We start from the raw sequence: 19,818 nt of genomic DNA on the forward strand, positions 1-19,818 counted from the left end.
TAGGATCTTAACTTGAGAGTCGCGGTAGCTTAAACGATATTTTGAGATAGCTACAGTGTGATATGAAAACATCTGTGATTTCTCTTAGTGACAAAATCCCGGGGACTTCTACTTGGTGCCTGCATTCACGATCAAAGGAAATCCTAACTGCCAAGCAGAGATTGGTGAAAATGAAGATATAACTTTTGTCCATCCCAAGGTCATGGACCCCTCAGAATTCTATCCTCAGGCCCCGTAGGGGTCCATGAACTGTTTTAAGGCAAAGGCGTTTTGATTCTTTAGGATAGATAAACAAGAAAATTGCCAAGAGACAGAGAACAAAGTAAAGAGCAGTGAGTACACTGGGTTGGGCTACGAAGAGAAAGGTTTCAGGCCAGGTGAGTTTCGGTGGCGCTGTGGGCTGTAAAGGTGAGCGAGCCTATTTCGTCAGGGAGCAAGGAGCTAGGAGTGAGGGAAGGAAACACAGGGAGGATTTGCTCTCGTGACTGAATCAAAAACAGCAGCCCAACATCACAGCCACGACCTCACCCCACAGCAAGCCCCGGTCTCCTTTGTGCCTCTTTTGTCACTGGGAATACCAAGCCACTGTCCCTGTAAGACAGGATACCTGCCCTAAAGCTCACACACAACGAGACGAAACAAACACAAAAGTTAATCACAAGCCAGAAATTAAATTGCAATCCAAGAAGTGCAGCTGGAAGAATCTGGAACATGCCACATATCTGGTTAAGTGCACACAGGGCGACCCACAGGCATTCGAAGGTGGGGGTCACCTCCCCTCCGAGGTTTGTGGTGAGGAGCCAATGGGGAAATGGACAAAGGCCAGCAGCGCCGGCTACAGGGTGTGCTTTGGGATCGCTGGCTGTTCCTCTGGTCTCAGTGATGCTTTCTGTACAACTGGGATGGTAACTAAGTATGATGCCTGACACACACTAAACACTCAGTAATGGGAGCTATTACTATCATTTAAAAAATAACGACAGATGTTTGCAAATTGGTTCAAGAGACACCAGGAGACTGCAGAATTCGGTCTTTAGGATGGTAGACCTGAAAACAGATTTGAATGAATGAATGAATGAATGAATGAATGCATCCTTGGGTTGGCCCCACCCTCCAGACCGGTTACACACCCATGCTGCCCACTGAGCGGCTCAGTGAAATGGACCCCGAGCTGCATCTCAGCGCATGAGTGTGCGCAGTGGGGTGTGTGGGGGGGTGGTCATTCGGGGCCAGGGAGCAACCCAGGCAGAGCTTGCGGGTGTCATATTCCGGGAGGGTCTTCGCTCGGTCTCCCCCCCTCACCCCCCACTCAGCGAGGCGCCTCCGTGGGCCCGGGGACCAGCCGGCTCGGCAGTGCCCAAGCCGATCTCGGGAGGCCGAGCCAGCGGCTACAGGCGGGGGCAAGCGGTCAAGGAGCCCGCCCTGGTTCTCCGCGTGGGGGACGTGCGGGCGGAAGCGCTACCTTATCCTGGGAAGGTCGATCTAGGCCGCCCCAGGCTGGAGTGGGGGTGGGGTGCGGATGCATCTTCGGATGCTATGGTCCCCAAACCCTTCTAGGCCAAGGTCTCCCGCACCCAGTGGGAATTTGGGGCCGGGGAAATTGAGGTGGGAGAGGAAGAGAAGCGGAGCCTCCCTGGCAGAGGACGTGGGGGAAGGGGCGCCCTAAAGGGGGAAACGAGCGCTGCCCAGGATGCTGGCCCCTTTAAGAGGCCGGGCCGGCTCTGCGGCGGTTCCAGCTAACCGCGTGCCTGGTGCAGCTCTGCGGTCCGCGTCCCCGGGCGAAGAATCGGAGCCGGGCCGGGCGGCAGGACCCGGCGCAGGAGACGGCCGTGCTTCGATGGGCAGCTGGGCGGGGCCAGAGCTGCGGACAGCCTGTCAGCGGAGCCGGGACAGCGGCGCAGCCCTGGAGTGGGCGGAGCCCGAGGCCGTGGGCGTGGCCCGGCGCTGCGGCCTCGGGGGCGGGGCCTCGGGCTCCTGGAGCGCCGCAGAGGGCGGCGGGGTGGGCGGGGCGAGCGCGGGGGCGGGGCCTGTGTCTGCAGTGGGCGGGGCCCGCCGCAGAGGGGCAGTGCCGGCCGAGGGTCCTCTGCGCGCGGCTGCCGCGGCGTCTCCACACCGTCCCTGACAGCCCCGGCGGTGGACCCGCGATCCTCGCTCGCTCGCTCGCGCAGCCGCCGCGGCCTCCACCCCGGCCCGAGTCCGTCCCTCGCCTCGGCGCCCACATCCGGGGGCCGTCCGGCCCGCGTCGCTGCGGAGGCCGCATCTGGCGCGCATCTGGAACCGCCCGGCCGGCCGCGCTGGAGCCCGCGCCTGCCCTGGCCCGGCCGCGCCGGGAGCCCTGCCCGGAGCTGGAGCCGCACCTGGAGCCGCGGGCCCGGGGCCTTGAGCCGCGCAGCCGGCGCATGGTGAACTCGCTGCTGTTCGGGGAGATGGCCTTGGCCTTCGGCTGCCCGCCGGGCGCCGGCGGCGGCGGGGTCTGCCCCGGTGGCGGCGGCGGCGGCGGCGGGGCCGGGCCGGGGCCGTCGCCGGTGACGGCGGCGCTGCGGGACGACTTAGGCTCCAACATCCATCTCCTGAAGGGGCTCAACGTGCGCTTCCGCTGCTTCCTGGCCAAGGTGCACGAGCTGGAGCGGCGCAACCGGCTGCTGGAGAAGCAGCTGGAGCAGCAGCAGAGCGAGCGCGAGCGGCGGCTGCGCTACAAGACCTTCTCCCGCGAGCAGGCCGTGCAGACCGGGCCCGAGCTGCTGCAGCCGCCCGCTCCCGGCGGCGGGCACGGCAGCGGCGCGGCGGCCGGCGCCAACGCCAACGCGCTGGCCCTGGGCGGCCTGCCCCCCGGCGGCGGCTCGCACCCGCAGCACTACGGCCGCCTGCCCGGGACCATCTGGAGCTACACGCAGGTGCGGCGCACGGGCGGCGGCGGCGTGGAGACCGTGCAGGGCCCCGGCGTGTCGTGGGTGCACCCCGACGGCGTGGGCGTGCAGATCGACACCATCACGCCCGAGATACGCGCGCTCTACAACGTGCTGGCCAAGGTGAAGCGCGAGCGCGACGAGTACAAGCGGAGGTGAGTGGCTCTCGCCCCTCCCCCCGCACCTCCTGGGGAGGGGGCGTCCAGGTCCCGGCAGCCGCGGAATGTGTTCGGGAGGGGTCGGGACCGGCCAGCTGGTCCGAGCAGGTGGGCTGGAAGCTGTGTTTGCAGAGCGCCCGCCTGCACACGCTTGGAAAACTCAGTTATCTGCTTCCAAGAATGGGGGCGGGCGCTGACTACGGTAGGGGACACCTCGGCGCCGTCATTGGACCAGGCAAGTTGTCTTCTGGGTGACATAATCATCGGTGTTTTATGGGATCTCATTTAATCCTCACGGCAGAGTGTAGGGCCTTTTTATCCCCATTTTGTAGATGAGGAAACTGAGGCACAGAGATGCAAGTGGCTTGTCCAAGGTGGCTTGGCTAATAAGTGGTGAAGCCCGGATTTGAACTAGTGATTTTAACTATTCCTGGCTAGTCTGTCTCCCAACTTAGGTATTTTCCTAAGGGTGTAGCAGGGGGGCTCCCCTGCCTTCATGGGTGAAAAGAAAAAACTCTTAACCAACGCACTGGCTTCTTGTTCCTTGACTTAAATGAGATCAAGTGTTTGAAAATGGACAGATCTGCCCCTGCCTGCTAGGGCCAGGGTCTGCCGTCTTGCTCCAGCTCTGTAAGGTCCAGCTGGCTGGGCTGGATAAGCGTACCTACATCAGCCTGGCCCCAGGCTTTTAAAAACACCTCCCTTCGCTCCTCTTCTCCCCACCGCGCTATTGTTCTGGTTTATTGGGCCCCAGCAAACTCAGCCCTAAAGGCCCACAGGAAGAGAGAAGCTTGGGCTAGAAGACTGGACATCGAATGGACCCAGGCCACTGTCTCTGGCTGGAGTGTAGGGCAGACTGCCTGCAGGACTGGCTAGCACATCCTGCCCAGCTCAGATTCCCCAGCTGGGAGACCGACATTGCTTCCTGCCTGCAGCCAGGCTGACAGTGCTGTCTGCTCGGCTCTCTGATAAGAGGAGACGGGTCTGTCCGTAGCATCGGAACATCGCAGGCCTGGGTGGGGGTGGGATCCTCTGGTCCTGGCTGCTGCTCTCCCAGGCATGCAACTCTGCACTGGCAGCCGGGGCTCTGCACTCCAGGGCTTGGAGGATGTGCTGAGAAGGATCTTTCCTTCTGCTCCTTGAATCCTGGTGCTCACATGAGCACAGAGGTCTGCCCAGGTAGCTGGGCATGGATCTCCTTCCGTCTCCTTCCACTGGGCAGCCTGGCTCCTGAGCAGGACTCAGGTGCCTGCTCCATCACCTGCTTGTGAGATTGTTGAAGTACTTGGAAGCCTGTTTGCTCATCTGAGAAATGGGCATAATAAAATCCACCCACTGTGGCATGAAGGAAGAGTAGGGTGGTGATACTTTTCGGAAGGTATAAAGTAATCAAGCTGATGTGATAAAGGTGACGGGGCTCTTTGTCAAGCCAGCAGAGAGTAGACACCCAGAGACTCAGGTCTTTGCAGAGCCTGGCTTTCTGGGGGTAGGTCTTAACACCCGCTCGAGACGAGCGACTCTCCTGAGCTGGGAGTCTCTCTTGAGGACTTGAGAGTGGCCTGCTGACTCGCCATGGAGGCATGAGGCAGGCTGCCTCCCTGCCCCTCGTGGGCATCTTCACTGGGGTGGGGAAGGGAAACAGGCGTTTGCTCTCGATGGTGAAACTTGGAGGGATGGGCCCTACTGTCTGCTGCTGGGGATGGTGTCGTCATGCCCTAGGCTTGCGCTGTTTGTTTTAATGTGTGTGTGCTTTTTGGACCTGGCTACTAAGGAGATGGAAAACCGTGCCCAGTCTTAGAGGCAGATAGGTTGGCATTGAGCAATGCTCTGTTCAAGTTGCGCCCAGGGCGTGGGGTGTGATGTCAGCTTCTGGCGCTGGCCTGGAATGAGACGGGCTCTGCCAAGACAGGTGGAGTGCGGGTGTCGCTCTTCCCGCCCTCTGGGGTGCGTGTGCACCTCCTCTTTCCCCATTCTTTTGTGAATTGGGGAGACGCATCTTTTCTGACATTGATTCAGGGCTCAAGTTGGGGTTTTCCAAAGCAAGTCTACTCCCTTCCTTGGGCCTCAGTTTCCCTTTCTGTAAAGTGAGAGGTGGATGGGCTAGAACTATGCTCCTCGAAGTGCCAGGCTTCCTCAGAGATGCTTTAGGGGTTCCTTGAATATTAAATAAAAATGAATATTTAAAATTATATTAAAATGTTCATATGGTCATAAAAATGGGCTCACTCACTTTTAAGTTCTTCATTTTAACTCATCGAAGTCCACATTTTGGCTAATTTGTTAGTGGTTGGCCTCAAGTAAAGGCCACTCTCCTCCTTTGTCCATTTGTCTGAAGAGCATTCTGAGATTGCAAAGCAAACTGCTAAAAACGATTCCCATTCGTAACTACTTCTCTGTGTGAGTCAGGATTTTCCTGATACTCTGCAGCCAAAACTGGAGATGGAATTAAACGGGACGTGGAGCTGTCATCCAGAATCCCGGTTTTCAGTGTTAATGGTCAAAATAGCCTCATCAGCCTCACTGAGTGAATTGAGAATAGGTAACTGTTATATATTTGAACCTATGATAGAAATTTACACGAGTAACATTCTGTTTGTACTTGTTTCTGTATTTGAGTTTCTCCTAAGAATTTTCTTTTGGGAGGAGGGTAGGCATATGATCAACTTTTTAAAAAGCTTAAAAACCCCTGGGCTAGACGATCTCAAAGGGTCTGCCTGGCTTTGACGGTCTGTGAATCTGAGTTTGAGCTCCTAGCCCACTTCCAGTCCCCCGTCCCGAAGAGAAGTCGAGGCTGAAGGATGAGACCACGGTGTTTGTCTGGACTGTTGGCCTCTGAAGGCTTCAGATTCTTCCATGATGTCTAGCACAGAGTCCCAAGCAGTGAGCAATGAAAGAAGCCTGTGCCAGGGTCTCCTTGGGTCCACTTGGAGGAATTCAGAGCCTCGGAGACCCCAACTTCCTTCCTCAAAGGGCAGCCCGGCATGTGTCGGCCAGTGTTCTCCAAGCTAGAGGCCTTCTGGGTTCCACCTCCATGATTTGTGACTATAGCCACGTCCCACTACCTGTATTATTACTTATGTAAAATATTGTAAAGAGCTTTATTGAGGTATAATTTGCATATCCTGAAATCCTCGCATTCTAAGCATACAATTGAATGATTTTTAGTAAGTCCACAGAGTTGTGCAACCATCACCACAATCCCAGCTTTAGAATACTTGCATCATGCCCGAAAGATCCTTCGTGCCCATTTGCAGTTCATCCCCGTTCCCACCCAGCCCAAGCAGCCCCCGACCTGCTCTCTGTTTCTATGCTCGACCTTTTGTGGACACTTCATATATAGAGAACCATATGGTAGGTAGTCTTTCGTGTGTGGTTTCTCTCACTTAGGTAGTGTTTGTGAGGTTCACCCGTGTCGTGGCGTCTATCAGTAGTACATCCCTTTGTGTGCTGAATAATGGTCCACTGTATGGTTAGACCACATTTTGTTCATCCATTCACCTGGTGAGTGCCTGGGCCCCGGCCTGCACCCTCCTGCTTTGATTTCTCCTTGCTCCAGGCAGCTCCGAGCTCTTTACCGCAAGGGAGATGTGGTCGCCGAAACTGTAACGCGACAAGGTTGTCAGGCGTTGATTTGGAAACCAAAACAAACATCACTGCCCTGTCACCACCCAGTGCCACCAAAATATCCTGTTCTGAGTTTGTAGGCTGGGGGCTTTTCCCTGGGAGAGTCCTGCTGAATCTGCCTGAACTCGAAACAAATGAGAGTTCTCTGAATTGGCATCTGAGAGACCTGGACTCTGGGTCTGGCTCTGCCACTAGGTGCTGTGTGACCTCAGGCCAGTTGCTGCCCTCTCTGAGCCTTAGGTCCTTCACCTTTACACCAGGGGATTTCTACTGGTGATCTCTCCCAGCTCGCTCTACACTTAGAGTCTGTGACTTGAAGGGGCCCAAGTCAGGGCTGCCCTTTCTGCCTCCTGCAATGACAGTCTGGGCATCCCCCTCTCCTGTCCCCAGGCCCAGTGTGGTTTGGAACTGGCTGGTTTCGTTCCCTCCTCCTGTAGGTTGCCGAATGTCTGCCCCTGACTCAAGTCAGCATGAAGGGCTTGGTTTATTTTCCCTGGTGCCTGGGGCGATGGGAGCTTTGAGACCCAGGAGGGACCACGGTGTTCATTTAGCCTGGTGGGCCCTTTGGATCCCTGGGTTCTAGAGCAGGGTGTCTTGGGGCGATTCTGGGGACAGTGGGGGCTGAGCACCTGGGATGTGGCCCTCATTAACCGCAGAAGCACCATTTCAGTGACTCTCAGATTGACATATGGAGGGAGATTCAATTGGGAAACAGGGTTCTACAGTTTAGAAAAAAGAGAAACAAAGAAGTCGCTGACTCAGCTGAGTACTTTCATTTTAGGAAGGTGGAAACTGAGGCCCAGAGGCAGCTGAACCCCAAAGCCGAGCTGGGCAGACCTCTGTCTGCCGTTGGGAGCTTTCCTCGCCGCTCCGAGGTGACGCCCGCACCATCTGCCTGAGGTCGGGGCTTGCTAGAGTTCTTGCCGCTTTTGGTGTGCCTGCCTTTAAGCATTTTTTAAAAAGCCACTTTCAGAGATGGGAGGAACTTTTGTCACAGCTATTTCTGATCATGAGCAGGAAAGGGCTGGGCTGTTGGCCTGAATGGAGGGCTCCAAAAAGGGCTGGTGGGTGAGCCCGCTGGAGTGTCCCCTGCCTTTTCCCGTCATGCCCTGGGTGGCCCTTGAGCAGGTGGGTGGTGGCCCCTGAACACCCCAGAGCCAGAAGACCGCCCCGGAGGGCTGGCCGGAGGGCTTCGTTCCCTGCCACTTCCGTCATTTCTGAAGCTGCCACGGATGCGGACTCTTTATTTCTGATTTTCCTGGGAGGCAGCCTGAGATGGTGGACAAAGGGTTCGAATCCTAGCTCTCCTGCTCCCTGTGTGACTATGGGCAATTGCTTGGCCTCTCTGAGCTGCCTGAGCCACTGCTTTCTGTGAAAGAGGGAGAAGAATGTTGCTCCCCCAGGGACTGAGAAGGAATAAGTGAGCTCATGTCTTACGGCACCGGGGGCTTAGCAGGCTGCTGGTATGGCTCCCCCCACCCCCCCAGCCCATCCCTTCCCCCTGCACCGTCTGCTCCCTTCATGGACAGGCCTTCAGTGCTGGATGGTCCAGCACATCCATTTCAGGACACGTCGCCGCTCTCTGTCCTGTGGAAGGCGCCAGAGATGGTGCTGGGGGCGGAGGAGAAAGGGCTGCTGCTTTGTCCCGCATCTCTAAGGAGGGGGTTCTTCCTACTCGTAGCGGTTGATTTGTGCCTCCGGAAATCTCTGGCCACCCCCCGCCTTTTCTCCCAACCTCTTAAAAGAAACCCACAAAACCCCCTCCATCTTGCTCCTCAGTGTTCCAGACACTCTTGGCTGGGCTGGCATTCTCTTTGGGGACAAATTTGGGAGGGATTTTCAGAGCCTCAAGCTAGAGGGAGGGAATGAGGTCCCAGAAAAGAAGAGGAAGCAGGAAGCAGGGAGACAGCTGACGCTGAAGATTCCTTCTCCCAGGAATGCAGGCGGGGCCTTCGCCTCGGCCACCGGATGCGACTCCCCCCCCCCCCCCCCCCCCCCGCCCCCCTGCCCCCACCCCCTGCACACACACTCACACTGACACTCCTGCTCTCATCCTCATCTCACACACTCTCAGGCTCTCTCTCCAGGCTCCTGGCCGCGTCCCCACACGTGTCGGGGTTTGAAGGACACAGAAGGGTAGACCCAGAATTTGAACACGCTCTTTACTGCAAGGAGATGCGCTGACTGCGGGGGAATTGATTTAACCGTGCCATGTGTCAGTGATACCCGAGGCTGTGGACTTTCATTTGGAGTTCTGGCTTTTGCCAGTTCTGGCTTTTGATAGCACTGGGGAGATGAAGCTGGGCTGGCGTTCTGTTTATTTCCTGTGTCGTGGAGGCTAAGGGCCGGGGACAGGGAAGGAGGCAGTCCTGTTGTCCTCTGTGCTCAGGATTAGCATGTGTTGCTCTTCCCTGACTTGCTTCCATCAGGCATTCCTGAGCGCCCACTACCTCCCCCATCGCGGCACCCCCACACCCGGAGCCGTAATTGCCTGGGATGTGTCTGCTGCCCCGCTGCCCGTAAGCTCTGTGGGGGCGGCTCTCCTACAGAGTCCAGCCAGGGCCCGGCCTCAGTCCATGCTGAGCAAGTATCTGTGCCCCAGGCAGGGCTCTGTGCCTGGCTGCTGCGTGCTGGGAGGCCCCCAGTGGGGCTGGGGAGGTAAGGCACAGATGACACGGATGACTGACACGGACTCTACATCCGGGGACTTTCGGCTTATGGAGGGAATGGTCTGGACTTGGAGTCAGGAGATCTGCCCTGCAGTTCTGACACGTTGGTTCAGCAAGTTTGAATAAGCACCATCGCCTGGCGCCAGATGCCAGACCCCAGGTCAGGAGCTAAAAGCTGGGCGAGCTTAGGCTAGTCACTTTGCCTCTTTGAGTCTCAGTTTCCTCATCTGGAAAAGGGGGATGCTGAGCTCTGTGTCCCAGGCTAGTGGGAGGAGGAAAATATCTACCACTCTTTGTAAACGGTGAAGTTCCAAAAGAATTACACAGCAAGATTTCACAGGGCAGCGGGGTGGGGGTCCTGAGGGGTGAGGGGTGCCGGCTTTGTGAGGTGGGCAGAAGTCCAGGACCAGGCTGGAAGCGGGGAGAGGGTGGTCCACGCCCTGCAGGCAGCCTCTGGTGGTCGTGCAGCCTCAGGGCATTGCTGGCTGCAAGGTGTTTAGAGGATCCCAGGGCAGATGAGAGCCTGGTGCAGGTTTCTATGCGGCTGCCGGCCCCAGGGGAGCGCCCTCCCACCCTCGGTGGGTGCCATGGCCTGGCTGCCTGGGCAGGATGTGGTTTCTGACTCTTAGTTCCTGGTACACGAGAGGGTAGTTGTCACTCAACAGTAAACCCAGCAAATTCTTCTGGTTCCCTCGAGGGCCTGTGGCTGGGCTGAGCCCTCGGGGGGTGGTATGGGGCAGCTAGAGCCCTTTGGAGTCCAGGTCGTGGTCCTGGCTGGCCTGTGGCGTGATCTGAGCTTCCCGTTGCCCGCCTGGGAATGGGGACGCTGGGAAGATGGGCTTGTCCAGTGCCCGCGGAAGACCTCCTCTCTGTAACTCTGTTGGCGTGGGCTGGATGCTGCGCATGCTGTGTAATCTCTTACGCCTCAGTTTGTTGCTCTGTAAAGTGGGGATAAGGTTTCTTAGGAGTTCTGCTTCCCAGAGCCGATGTAAAAATCAATTGAAATCGTGGAGTGTGAAAGCATTTTGAAAATGTTTAAAAATAAATCATAATGACTTAACAGCCACCATCGATTGAGTACCTCCTGCCTCTGGGCTCTGGGATGACCCCTTTCAACAAGTGGGAGTTAATTATTAGAGGAACCCAAGAGGTAGGACTCGGTTATGCCCATCTTACAGATGAGAGGATCAGAGAGGTGAAGAACTCTGGCTCAGATCTCACAGCAAGTCCAGTCTGGGGCTCCAGGCCCCAAGTTCAGGGCTCTTCCCGGGGGGAGACGCAGGCTGGCCTCGTCCCATGCCCCCTGAGGGCTGGTGGAGGCTGGCCCAGGGTGAGGAGGCACGGGGTCTCCCCGGCGCCCATCGCAATATTGCCACGGCAGGTGGCAGAGCAGGAGGTGGCTGCTGCTCTGGGAAGACTTCCTGCTGTCACTTTACAGTAATTATTTCTTGAGAAGCTGGTGAATCCCTGGCAGTGGCAGGCAGACAAGCCTCCGGGGCCCCCGTTGCGGGCCGTCCAGACCCTGCTCTTTGTAGATGATCCTACTGGGGAGCCCCACTCTGCTGGGGGGAGTTCCTGGTCAGCCACAGAGGTTGGCACACCTGGGCTGGCGGGCCTGGCAGGGGAGGGGATGGGGAGCAGGGATCATGGGTTACCACCTGTCTGGCACTTGCCACGTGATCTGATTTCCACCTTGTGGCAATTCTGCAGGACGGAAACCAAGGCTGGAATTTGCTAACTTGCCCCCAGTCACCCAGCAAAGCCAGGTGGCAGACTCTCAGTTAATGCTCCTCTGGTCACACCTGGCGCCTAAGTGCCCAGGGCTGGGGCCAGAGGGTCTCACCACTGATGACAGGCAGGAGGGAGCACAGGGCACTGTCCGGAGGGAGGGAAGCTGGCCTCCGCCCTGGGCTCGGGTTGCCTCACTTTTGCTTCCGTTGGGGGCCGTGAGCTTTGCCGGGGTGCAAGAACCCTGCTACGGTCCTTCTGTGCCTCTCGTTGGGGAAGATGAGTGTGCTGGGTGCAGACGTCTGAGGAGCTGGGGCTCCGTTCTCAGCGGGGGCTGCACACCCACCATGGGCCCGGCGCTGTGCTGGGCACTGGGGTGAAGCTGCCAGCCCCTACCCAGGAGCTCAGAGTCTGGGGACACAGGCAAATGTGACAATGCCATGTGACGAATATCTGCCCAAGTAGAGCCTGTGCATACTAGGGGCTCAATAAATATTTATTACTTAATTAATTTATCAAGCAAATATTTATACCATGTCGACTCTTGGCCAGGCTCCATTCAGAGCAGTTTGCAAACGTTTAAATCGCATAACCTCGTAATAACACTATGAGCTGGGTACTAACAGTGGCCCATTTTAGAGATGCTGCAACTGGACCACAGAGACATGGAGGGAACCGGGCCAAGACCACTCCTAGGTGGCAAGCCAAGATTTGAACCCAGGAAGTCAGGCTCCAGAGTCAGCCTTTATCCTGTGCGGTGCCCATTGCAAACAGCTTTCCTGCTCTGAGCCTCAGTTGTACTTCTGTTAAAGGGGGAGTATTAAATTTGACTTCGTGAGGCCATTTGGAAGATTAAATGAAGCGATGCCTCTGGAAGCATTTTATAAACTGTTGAGCGATGTGCCCATGGTGACCAAATGGTTGGAAGCCCTGGGGCCTACCCACACTGCTGTTTCTTCTCCAACTTGCCGTACAACCTGGGGCTGCTCGAAGCTCTGTGAAATGTCTCGTCCTCCCCGTGCCTTCATATTCTCACCTCCCCTGGCTCTCCCCAGGCTGTGATGGGGTGTGGGGCAGACACCTCTGAAACTAGACAGCTTGGACAGAGCATTTGTGCGGAACTCAGAAGCTGGGAAGAGAGGAAGATGAGAGTGTTTCCACAGCTTATCAGCGACGTGACCTTGAGTGAGTTATTTGCTTTTCTTAGCCACCAGTTCCTTATCTGCAAAATGGGGACAGTCATGTTGCATGATGGCACAAGAAAGTAAGCGAGGTGATGGTTCAGACCCTGGCAGCTGCCGGCATGATCACTGAATGAGGCCGGGGCCCCTGGGGAGAGGGGCAGGCCGGGAGGCAGACGGCGTTTGCACCCTGGCCTGGGCAGGAGCCCCTCCGTGTGGCGGCGCTGGGTGGGGGCCCTCTCTGAGTGTCTCGGAGGTGCTTGCTTGGCGCCCTTGGCCTGCGTGCTCTGACTTCGGGATGTGCAGGTTCACACAGCCCCCCACCCATCGGCTGCTCGACGGAGAGATGCCCCCGCAGTGGAGACACTGCCTCCCGCCTTCTTAATTGGCCATTTTTATTACTTGGATTATTTAAGACTGTTCTTGGCTCGCTGCCGCCTGGTTGCTGTCATGGGGGAGGGGAGGAGCTGCGGGTCTAAGTGGGCCCTGTGACATTCTCCGGCAGGCAGGCTCCTCTCTGGGCAGTGTTGGTACGTCTTCCCAGGCCCGTCGGCACCCCCTTTCTGCCCCTGGCCTGCTGCGGTAATGTGCACAAGGCCATCTAACGGGATGAGGAGGAGGGCGGGGAGACCGGGATTGGAATCGCTTTGGGGGAAATTTGTGGCAAAGTCAGACCACAGGACCAGAGAGAATGCTGGAATGCTGGGTGGGGCCCTGGTGGGACCCTGTGTGCCTGAAACCCAGGGATCCTGGAAGGTACCTGAGCCAGCTTAGGGCCGTCAAAGAAGGCTTCCTGGAGGAGACATCACCTGATTGTGTTTTGAAGGTCCCATAAGAGTGGAAGAGAAGGGGAGAGGGTGTGCAGGGAGAGAGAACAGCCAGTGCAGAGGCCTGAGGGTGAGATCGCCAGGCCGCCGCACCATCTGGGGTCTGCTCTCATGCCCAGGCTTGAGTCGAGACCCGGCCCGAGCCTGGCCTGCCTGCTCTTTCCTCTCCTTGTCCTCCTCCCTCCCTGTGGGCTGCTTGGCTCCCTTTGTTCTGTTTTGCTGTCTCTCATCCTCTTTCCTCTTCCTCTTTCCCTCCTTTCTTGGTTTGGTCTGCGCTCCTTATGGCTGGCTCCCTCACCCACCCGGTCCCCCACGTGAGGCAGGGGAGGGCTGTGAGGGGGCGCTGTCCCCCACCCCCCAGCCTGATGCCGGGCCGCAGTGGGGGCTCTGTCTGCCGCTGGGGCTTTGTGAGCTCGTGTGTGCACGTGGGTGTGAGCCTGTGTCTACAGCCTGCGGACTTGGGGCCCCCGGGGTCAGGACCCCACTTCTGGCGACCCCAGGCCCCTTGTCCTATAGGGCTGGGGTCTTGACATCGTGGTGGGTGGCAGGGGAGGTTGCCTGGTGAGAGGATAGCTGCCGGGTCTTGGAGGTCAGAGCTGGCTGTCGGGGCCGCAGCCTCCCCAGCCCTCGTCAGGTCTGGGCTTCAGATTAGACCAGGGACAGGGGCGGGTGGGGAAGCCAGGCTGCTCATCTTCCCTCTCCCATCTGACCGCCTGCCTGTCCCTTCTCCCTCACACCTATGACTTCTGTTTACCTGGTGGGCACAGAGCACCCTCTGAGGTCATTTAGTCCACCCCCCTGCGTCCAGGCAGCATCGTCCCCGGTCATCCCAGATGAGTAGAGGTGCCTTCTGTCTTTTGAAAAAGACCTTCTGCGGGCTTGTCCTTCAGTGTCTTCTGTTTTTCTCTCCATTCCCACTCACATACCCGTGACCATTTTACAGATGAGGGCACTGAAGCTCAGAGAAGGAGAGCAGTTCCTTGAGGTCACACAGCAGAATAGAGGCTGGAATCCAGGTCCCCTGAACAGGGCTCCTTTGAAACCCTTGGGCTAAGGGATCCTTCTGAGGACTGTAGTCCTTTAAGGAGGGGTTTTGAAAACTCCCAGAGGCCAGAGTGTTTGGGGTGCAGGAGGCTCAGAGCCTGTCAGGTGGAGTCCAGAGACCAGGCCCAGGCCCTCTGCCAGAGGTTGGGGTCTGTGCTGCAGACGAGGCTCTCAGCCTACAGAAGGGACATCTGAGGTGGCTGTGGCCTTGTGTCTTTCAAACAAGGACACTTCCCTGACCTTGGCATGGCACTGGGGTCTTGGGGTGTTGACTGACTGACTGACCTACCATCCCTGTCTGCTAGCCATGCACTCGGCTGCATCATTTCTCTGTGCCTCGGTTTCCTTGTGTATAAAATGGGATGAGGAGGCCCCCAGGGTTGTTGATAAGCCAGGCCCAGGGTGGGCTGTTCCTCTCCCCTTGTCTCTGGGGTGAACCCTGGAGTTGGAATGGCTGAGAACTTGGCCTAGAGCGTCGGAGTTGGGGAACTGCAAGGCCGATCCTCCAGTCACTGCAAACTCTGTCCCCAGGTCCCCAGTCTGGGGCTGTGGCCTGACAGACGGTACGTGTGGCTCTGTACACAGTTCTATATGGAAAGTCTTATATTTACAATTGGTATTACACTTGCCTTTAAAGAAAATACTAACATTTAAAACATCAGGATTTATCCAAATTGGGGAAACTGAGGCCTGGGCTCAGCAGGCTGCTGGCAGAGCCAGCATTAACTTGATGCCCATTAACTTGATGCCCCCTCCCCGACTCACAGATTGTTCTTTTCTGTGCCTTAAGCATAATAAATCCACAGGGAATAGGAAGAAATTGGTTTCTTGGCTCCCCCTTGGTTGGTTGCTGGCCCGCCATCCGGGCCTACCCCTGTGGGGGGCTCCGACTCCGCAGCGGGGCGCCCGGGTTCCCCTCCCACCCGAGCCTCGGGTGTCTCATCTGTAACGTGGGCAGGCAGCCTTAGCTCACAAGGCTGTACTGAGGACTCGGTGACATAGTGTGAGCCGAGGGCTGAGCGTGGGGCTGGCCCCCGATGTTATCCTCGGTCCCTTCTGCCCAGGCCCGGCCCTCCCCAGCCCCCAGGCCCGCTCAGTGAGCACTGCCTGCTCCCTCCGCCTTCCGGCTCAGAGTGGCCTTCTATGTTCAGGGCACTTCCTTTCCCCGGCAGAGCTGCCCGCCTGGCCAGTGAGAAGGTCACGTCCCCTCTCCTGCTTGGCACACTGTCAGCACAGGGTCTCAGGGAGGGCAGGACCTAGCATTCGAGGCTGTGTGCAGCACACCGTGGAGCCTGTGGCTTCCAGTGGCCTTGGAGGGTGCTCTTGAATGGGGGCGTCTATCCCCATCCCTGCCTCCTCCTCGGGAGATCACTGGCCTGAGGTCTCAGCGTGAGGCGGAGGCAGAGCTGGCATTTGAACCTGGGTCTTCAGAGGACCGCCTGCCACACTCAGGGCCTCAGGCTCCCTGGTTGGGAAATGGGCCGCGCGTGCCTGGCCTTCGCCCTTGGGCTGAGACACCGGAGTTGGAAGACAGGTTCAAGCCCTTTCTTGCCCCTCAGCGGGCAGTAGGGCAGCTGTTCTTTCTAGTGGGGCCCCTGTAAGGAGATGGGAAGCTGGCTGCTGGGTTCTCGCCCAGCCCATGGACTGCCCTGCAAGGCCGTGTGGGTGAAGGGCTCGCTCCCAGACCTTGGGGGAGAGTGGCATCTTGCTACTGTTTCTCAGCGGTGAGGTCCAGGCAGCTGGTTCAGGGTCTCGTCCAGGAGATAAAGGCTGCTTTGTATCTTCTGCCTGATTTAAGTCCAGACACATCACCCCTTAAGGCAGGAAACAAGGTGGAAGGGATTGCAGGGCCCAAGCAGAGAAGGCCTGGGAGGTTGGCTCTCCCTCACCTCCTCCAGGAAGGAAGCCAGGATCTCATAACCCCATTATACTTATGTCCCTAGAGCATCTCCCGTGCCCAGTGCAGTCTAAAACTCTGTGGATGTGTTCTCTTGAACCTCACAGCACACCTGAAGGGTAGCTGTGGTTATGCCCATTGTACAGATGAAGAAACTGAGTCCCGGCAGGTGAAATGGCTTGTTACTTGTCATAGCCAGAGAGTGGCAGAGCTGGCATGTGAACGTGAGTCTCTGTGGCTTAAAAGATCACCACTGGGTTCCCCCACGGTTAAGTGTCCTTTCAAACCCAGCTTTGGGAGCTACTTCAGAAAGCCAAGACACCATGTGGGAAGACCAGAGCAGAGCAATCTCCTGGCCTTGGGGATCCTTAGCTTTAATTTCTATTCTGAGGATTAGGAGATGGGTCGCTGTGCCTGGAGCGTGTGTAAATATGCGTCTGTAGGTGGGTGCCCAAGTGTGTCCAAGTTAGAGAAGGAGGTCGGACACTGGAGGGTCTGCAGTCAGGGGTGAGTGATGCTAGGGAGGTCTGTGGGCGAGTGTAAGGAAGCTTCCCGGGGACACCTAGGACCTGCTGCACTTCTTTATCAGGAATTACTCCACTTGATCATCCATCCATCCATGCATCCATGCATGCATGCATCCATCCATCCATCCATCCTTATCAGGGCCCCTGTGCTGTGCTTGGGCCCTTCGGATGATGCTACAGGGATCAGAAAGGCAAACTCCTGTCCCTAGGGAGCTTGTCAAATGACTGTTAAATCAGAGCTGGAAGAGTCCTTAGAGATTGTTTACTTTCTCCCCCAATGCACACTTTTTTCAGAGAGGGACAGTGATTTGCCCAGGGTGACACAGCAAGTTGGTGGTCGAGCTAGGACTCACAGCCAGGTCTGTGGCCCCCAGCGCCATGTTCTCGCCTCTCTGCTGTGCTGACGGACCACTCGACTCCAGGCTGGCAGCCCTCTTGCCCAGCACCTTCCTCCTCGGCTAGTGGGATGTGTTCTTGGCTTTTCTGGAGTCCTCTGCAGGTTCTCTCCTGAGAGCTGTCTGGAGATGCCGGCTGGACCAGCGTGTGGGCCCCAGGTTGGGGCCGAGCTTGGCCGTGCTCTGCCCTGAGAGGACACCTTCGTCCATGTGGAGCGTGAGGCTGGCCGGGCGCCTGAGTGCAGACACTCAGAGGCTCTGCTTTACTGCTCCTTGTGGACACCAGCTTGCTGTCCCCTCGGGTCTCCAGAGGTCGTCCGTTCCTCTCTCTCCTTGAGGCTTGGACCATTCCAAATCTTACTTAAAGATCTTACTGCCTTGGAAGACATTCCAGAGCCTTCCCCTAGACGTGCCTTCCATCGGGAAGTGCTTTCTGGCCTCTAGCCATCATCCCACACGCTGCACTTCCCCTGTTCAGCCTTCCGTAGTGTAGGGCAATGGGTGGGCATCAACTATCTGGGGAAGACCCTTTCCAGGTTCTCAAGGCAGTTCGCCTCCCCTCCAAACCCCCGAAGCTTACTTTCTTCACGCCGGAAGTCCCTCCTGACTCATGCACACTTGTTGGGGCACGCTCGTGTGGAAAGGATCTGGCTGGCCCCTTTAGGGTTCTGTAAGTTCTTGGGAGGGAGGCACATTCCTTCTCCTGGAGTCATGGAGCCCTCCCTCTGAGCCGGGAGTGGCCCTAGAGCCCAGGGATCACCCCGGCTTCACCTTTCCTGATGGGGAAACTGAGGCCCAGAGAGGCTGAGCAACATGGCTACGGCCATCAGCCAGCCTGGTGGGGTTGGGTCTCCTCCTTCACAAGGCGGTGCTGTTTCTAGGGTTTGGGCAGGGGAGTGGGTTTTCCAGCCTGATAAAGGGGGCAGCTGGTGGGGTTCTGGCCTGGCAGTCCCTGCCTGAGATGGGTGTCCTGGAAGCAAAGCTGCCGGCTCCACGTGGTTCTACAGGATGCCCCGGCCCGGAGTCAGTGCCCTCCCGGCTCGCCCGCTGGCACCTCTGGCACTCCCGCCCATCCCGTGGTCCCCTCCCACCCCGCCGCCTCCCTGACTCTCTTTCAGCCCCGGGGAGGCCCCTCACCTCCAAGGTGGAGGACAGAAGGCCCGAGTGGATGCAAGTGACTAAGTTGCCGCAGGGACACTAGCGCCTGTGGCTGGGCAGGAAGGGGTTAAGCAGCCCTACTTGCTGGGACTGGACTCCCAGCTGGTGTCCTGGCCCCTCAGGCCAAGTGGGCCATCTGGCTTGACAGACACCACACCATGTTCCATCTGTCCCCAGGCAAAGTCACCAAGAGGAAGCCGCCTGCTGCCTTTGTGGGCCTGCTGGGTGGGCGTGGACCCACTGTCTGTCCCCAGGAGGCCGGCGGGTTGGGAAAAGGCCCTCCACTGGGCAGGCCGCCCTGCGGGTGGCTGGCTTAGGTCTTCCAGCGGCAGGAGGAGGGAGGGCCTGAGCTCCCGGGGGTGGTCAGAGCCTCCTCGTGCAGATGGGTTCAGAGAGGCGCAGGGCCCAGCCCGGGGCCACACAGTGAGTCAGTGCAGAGAGCAGGACTCGCGCCCAGGCCCTGCCCACTGCTTCGCCCCGTGGCTTCAGCTTACAAACTCATTCATCCAGTCAATACTAGGTGAGGGCCTACTATGTGCCTACTGTGTAGAGACTCTGGGTACCAGACAGCACCCCTGTCCCAGCGCAGGGGAGAGGGAATGGAGAGGATGGAGCCTCCGAGGGGAAGAGTGGCACGTCTCAGTCAAGCCCAGTACCCCAGCCCCTGGGCCGGCCCCTCAGCCGCTGGAAGCGGGGCCTGCTCCCTAAGAGGAACAGAAGCGTACCAGACGCTGGGTGCCGCTGCTCTTGTGCGGTCCTCACAGCCCAGTGGGGCGGGTACTGCTGTTACCCCCATTTCACGGATGAGGAAACTGAGGCTCGGGGAGGTAACATCACTTCAGCAGGTCACCGGCCGGGGAGTGGCTGAGTCTGTCTGAAATCAAAGGGTTTGGGGACAAGGGGCAGGGGAGCAGTGCTGAGGGCCTCCCCTCTCCCCGCCGGCCAGTCCTTCTCGTCCCTCTGTCTTGGACCGTCTCCTTCTTGGCTTCTTGCCCGGTCCAGGCCAGGGATTGTGGGGCTGGAGGACCAAGTCTCAGGGGAGGAGAGGCCCCTGTTGGGTTTGAGCTGAGAAGAGAAGCTGGGCCCTCGGCAGGGCTGGGGTTGGTGACCCTGTGCCCCCCTGGGACAGGGCACCTGCCAGGGTCTCGGCAGTGCTTGAGGGGCTCCCTCTGGGGGATCCCTGGTGTCTGAAGGACCCCCTGCCCATCCGAGGGCCCTGGGGGCTGGGCCGGGCCAATGGGAACCTCACTTCAGGGGCTCCACAGTCAGCAGCCCGGGCGGGGGCCTCGGCGCTTTGTTGGTGGGGTTTGGAGGTGGTGCAACTTGGGGTCCTTTCTGAGCCCCAGGAGACTGGGGTGCCCAATTCCTGACCCTCTTCCTCCCATTACGGGGCCTCCCGGCACAGAGAAAGGAGCCCAGGCATTGGGAGGGAGACCCCGTGGGCTACTCCTACACCTGGCGCTCCCTCGGGAGAGCAGGGGCCGGCGAGTCTGGTGCGTGCGAGCTCGGGCCCTGGGGCCTGGATTCCAGTCCCGGCTCTACTGCTTCTGAGCTCTGGGACCGTCACAGCTCGCTTCACCTCCCTGGGCCTCAGTTTCCTCATCTGTGAAACGGGCATATAACAGTGCCTCCCTCACGAGGCTGTTGTGAGGGTTCAGTGAGGTCGTACAGGCTGTCACGTGCTAACACTTCACAAGGGTAGCT

At 58.2% G+C, this 19,818-nt stretch overlaps 1 protein-coding gene across 1 annotated transcript in view; it reads left to right on the forward strand.

The window, feature by feature from the left end:
* Nucleotides 1-2,052: 2,052 nt before the first annotated feature.
* The window catches only part of IFFO2 (intermediate filament family orphan 2), a 46,833-nt gene continuing 29,067 nt past the window's right edge, over nucleotides 2,053-19,818 (forward strand). The window contains exon 1 of the mRNA XM_044769844.2: nucleotides 2,053-3,061. Within this exon, the coding sequence (XP_044625779.1) occupies nucleotides 2,400-3,061 (662 nt within the window). The 5' untranslated portion in view covers nucleotides 2,053-2,399. The remainder of the gene's footprint in view (nucleotides 3,062-19,818) is intronic.

This window comes from Equus asinus, chromosome 5 (genome assembly GCF_041296235.1).
Source record: "Equus asinus isolate D_3611 breed Donkey chromosome 5, EquAss-T2T_v2, whole genome shotgun sequence".
NCBI lineage: Eukaryota > Metazoa > Chordata > Mammalia > Perissodactyla > Equidae > Equus > Equus asinus.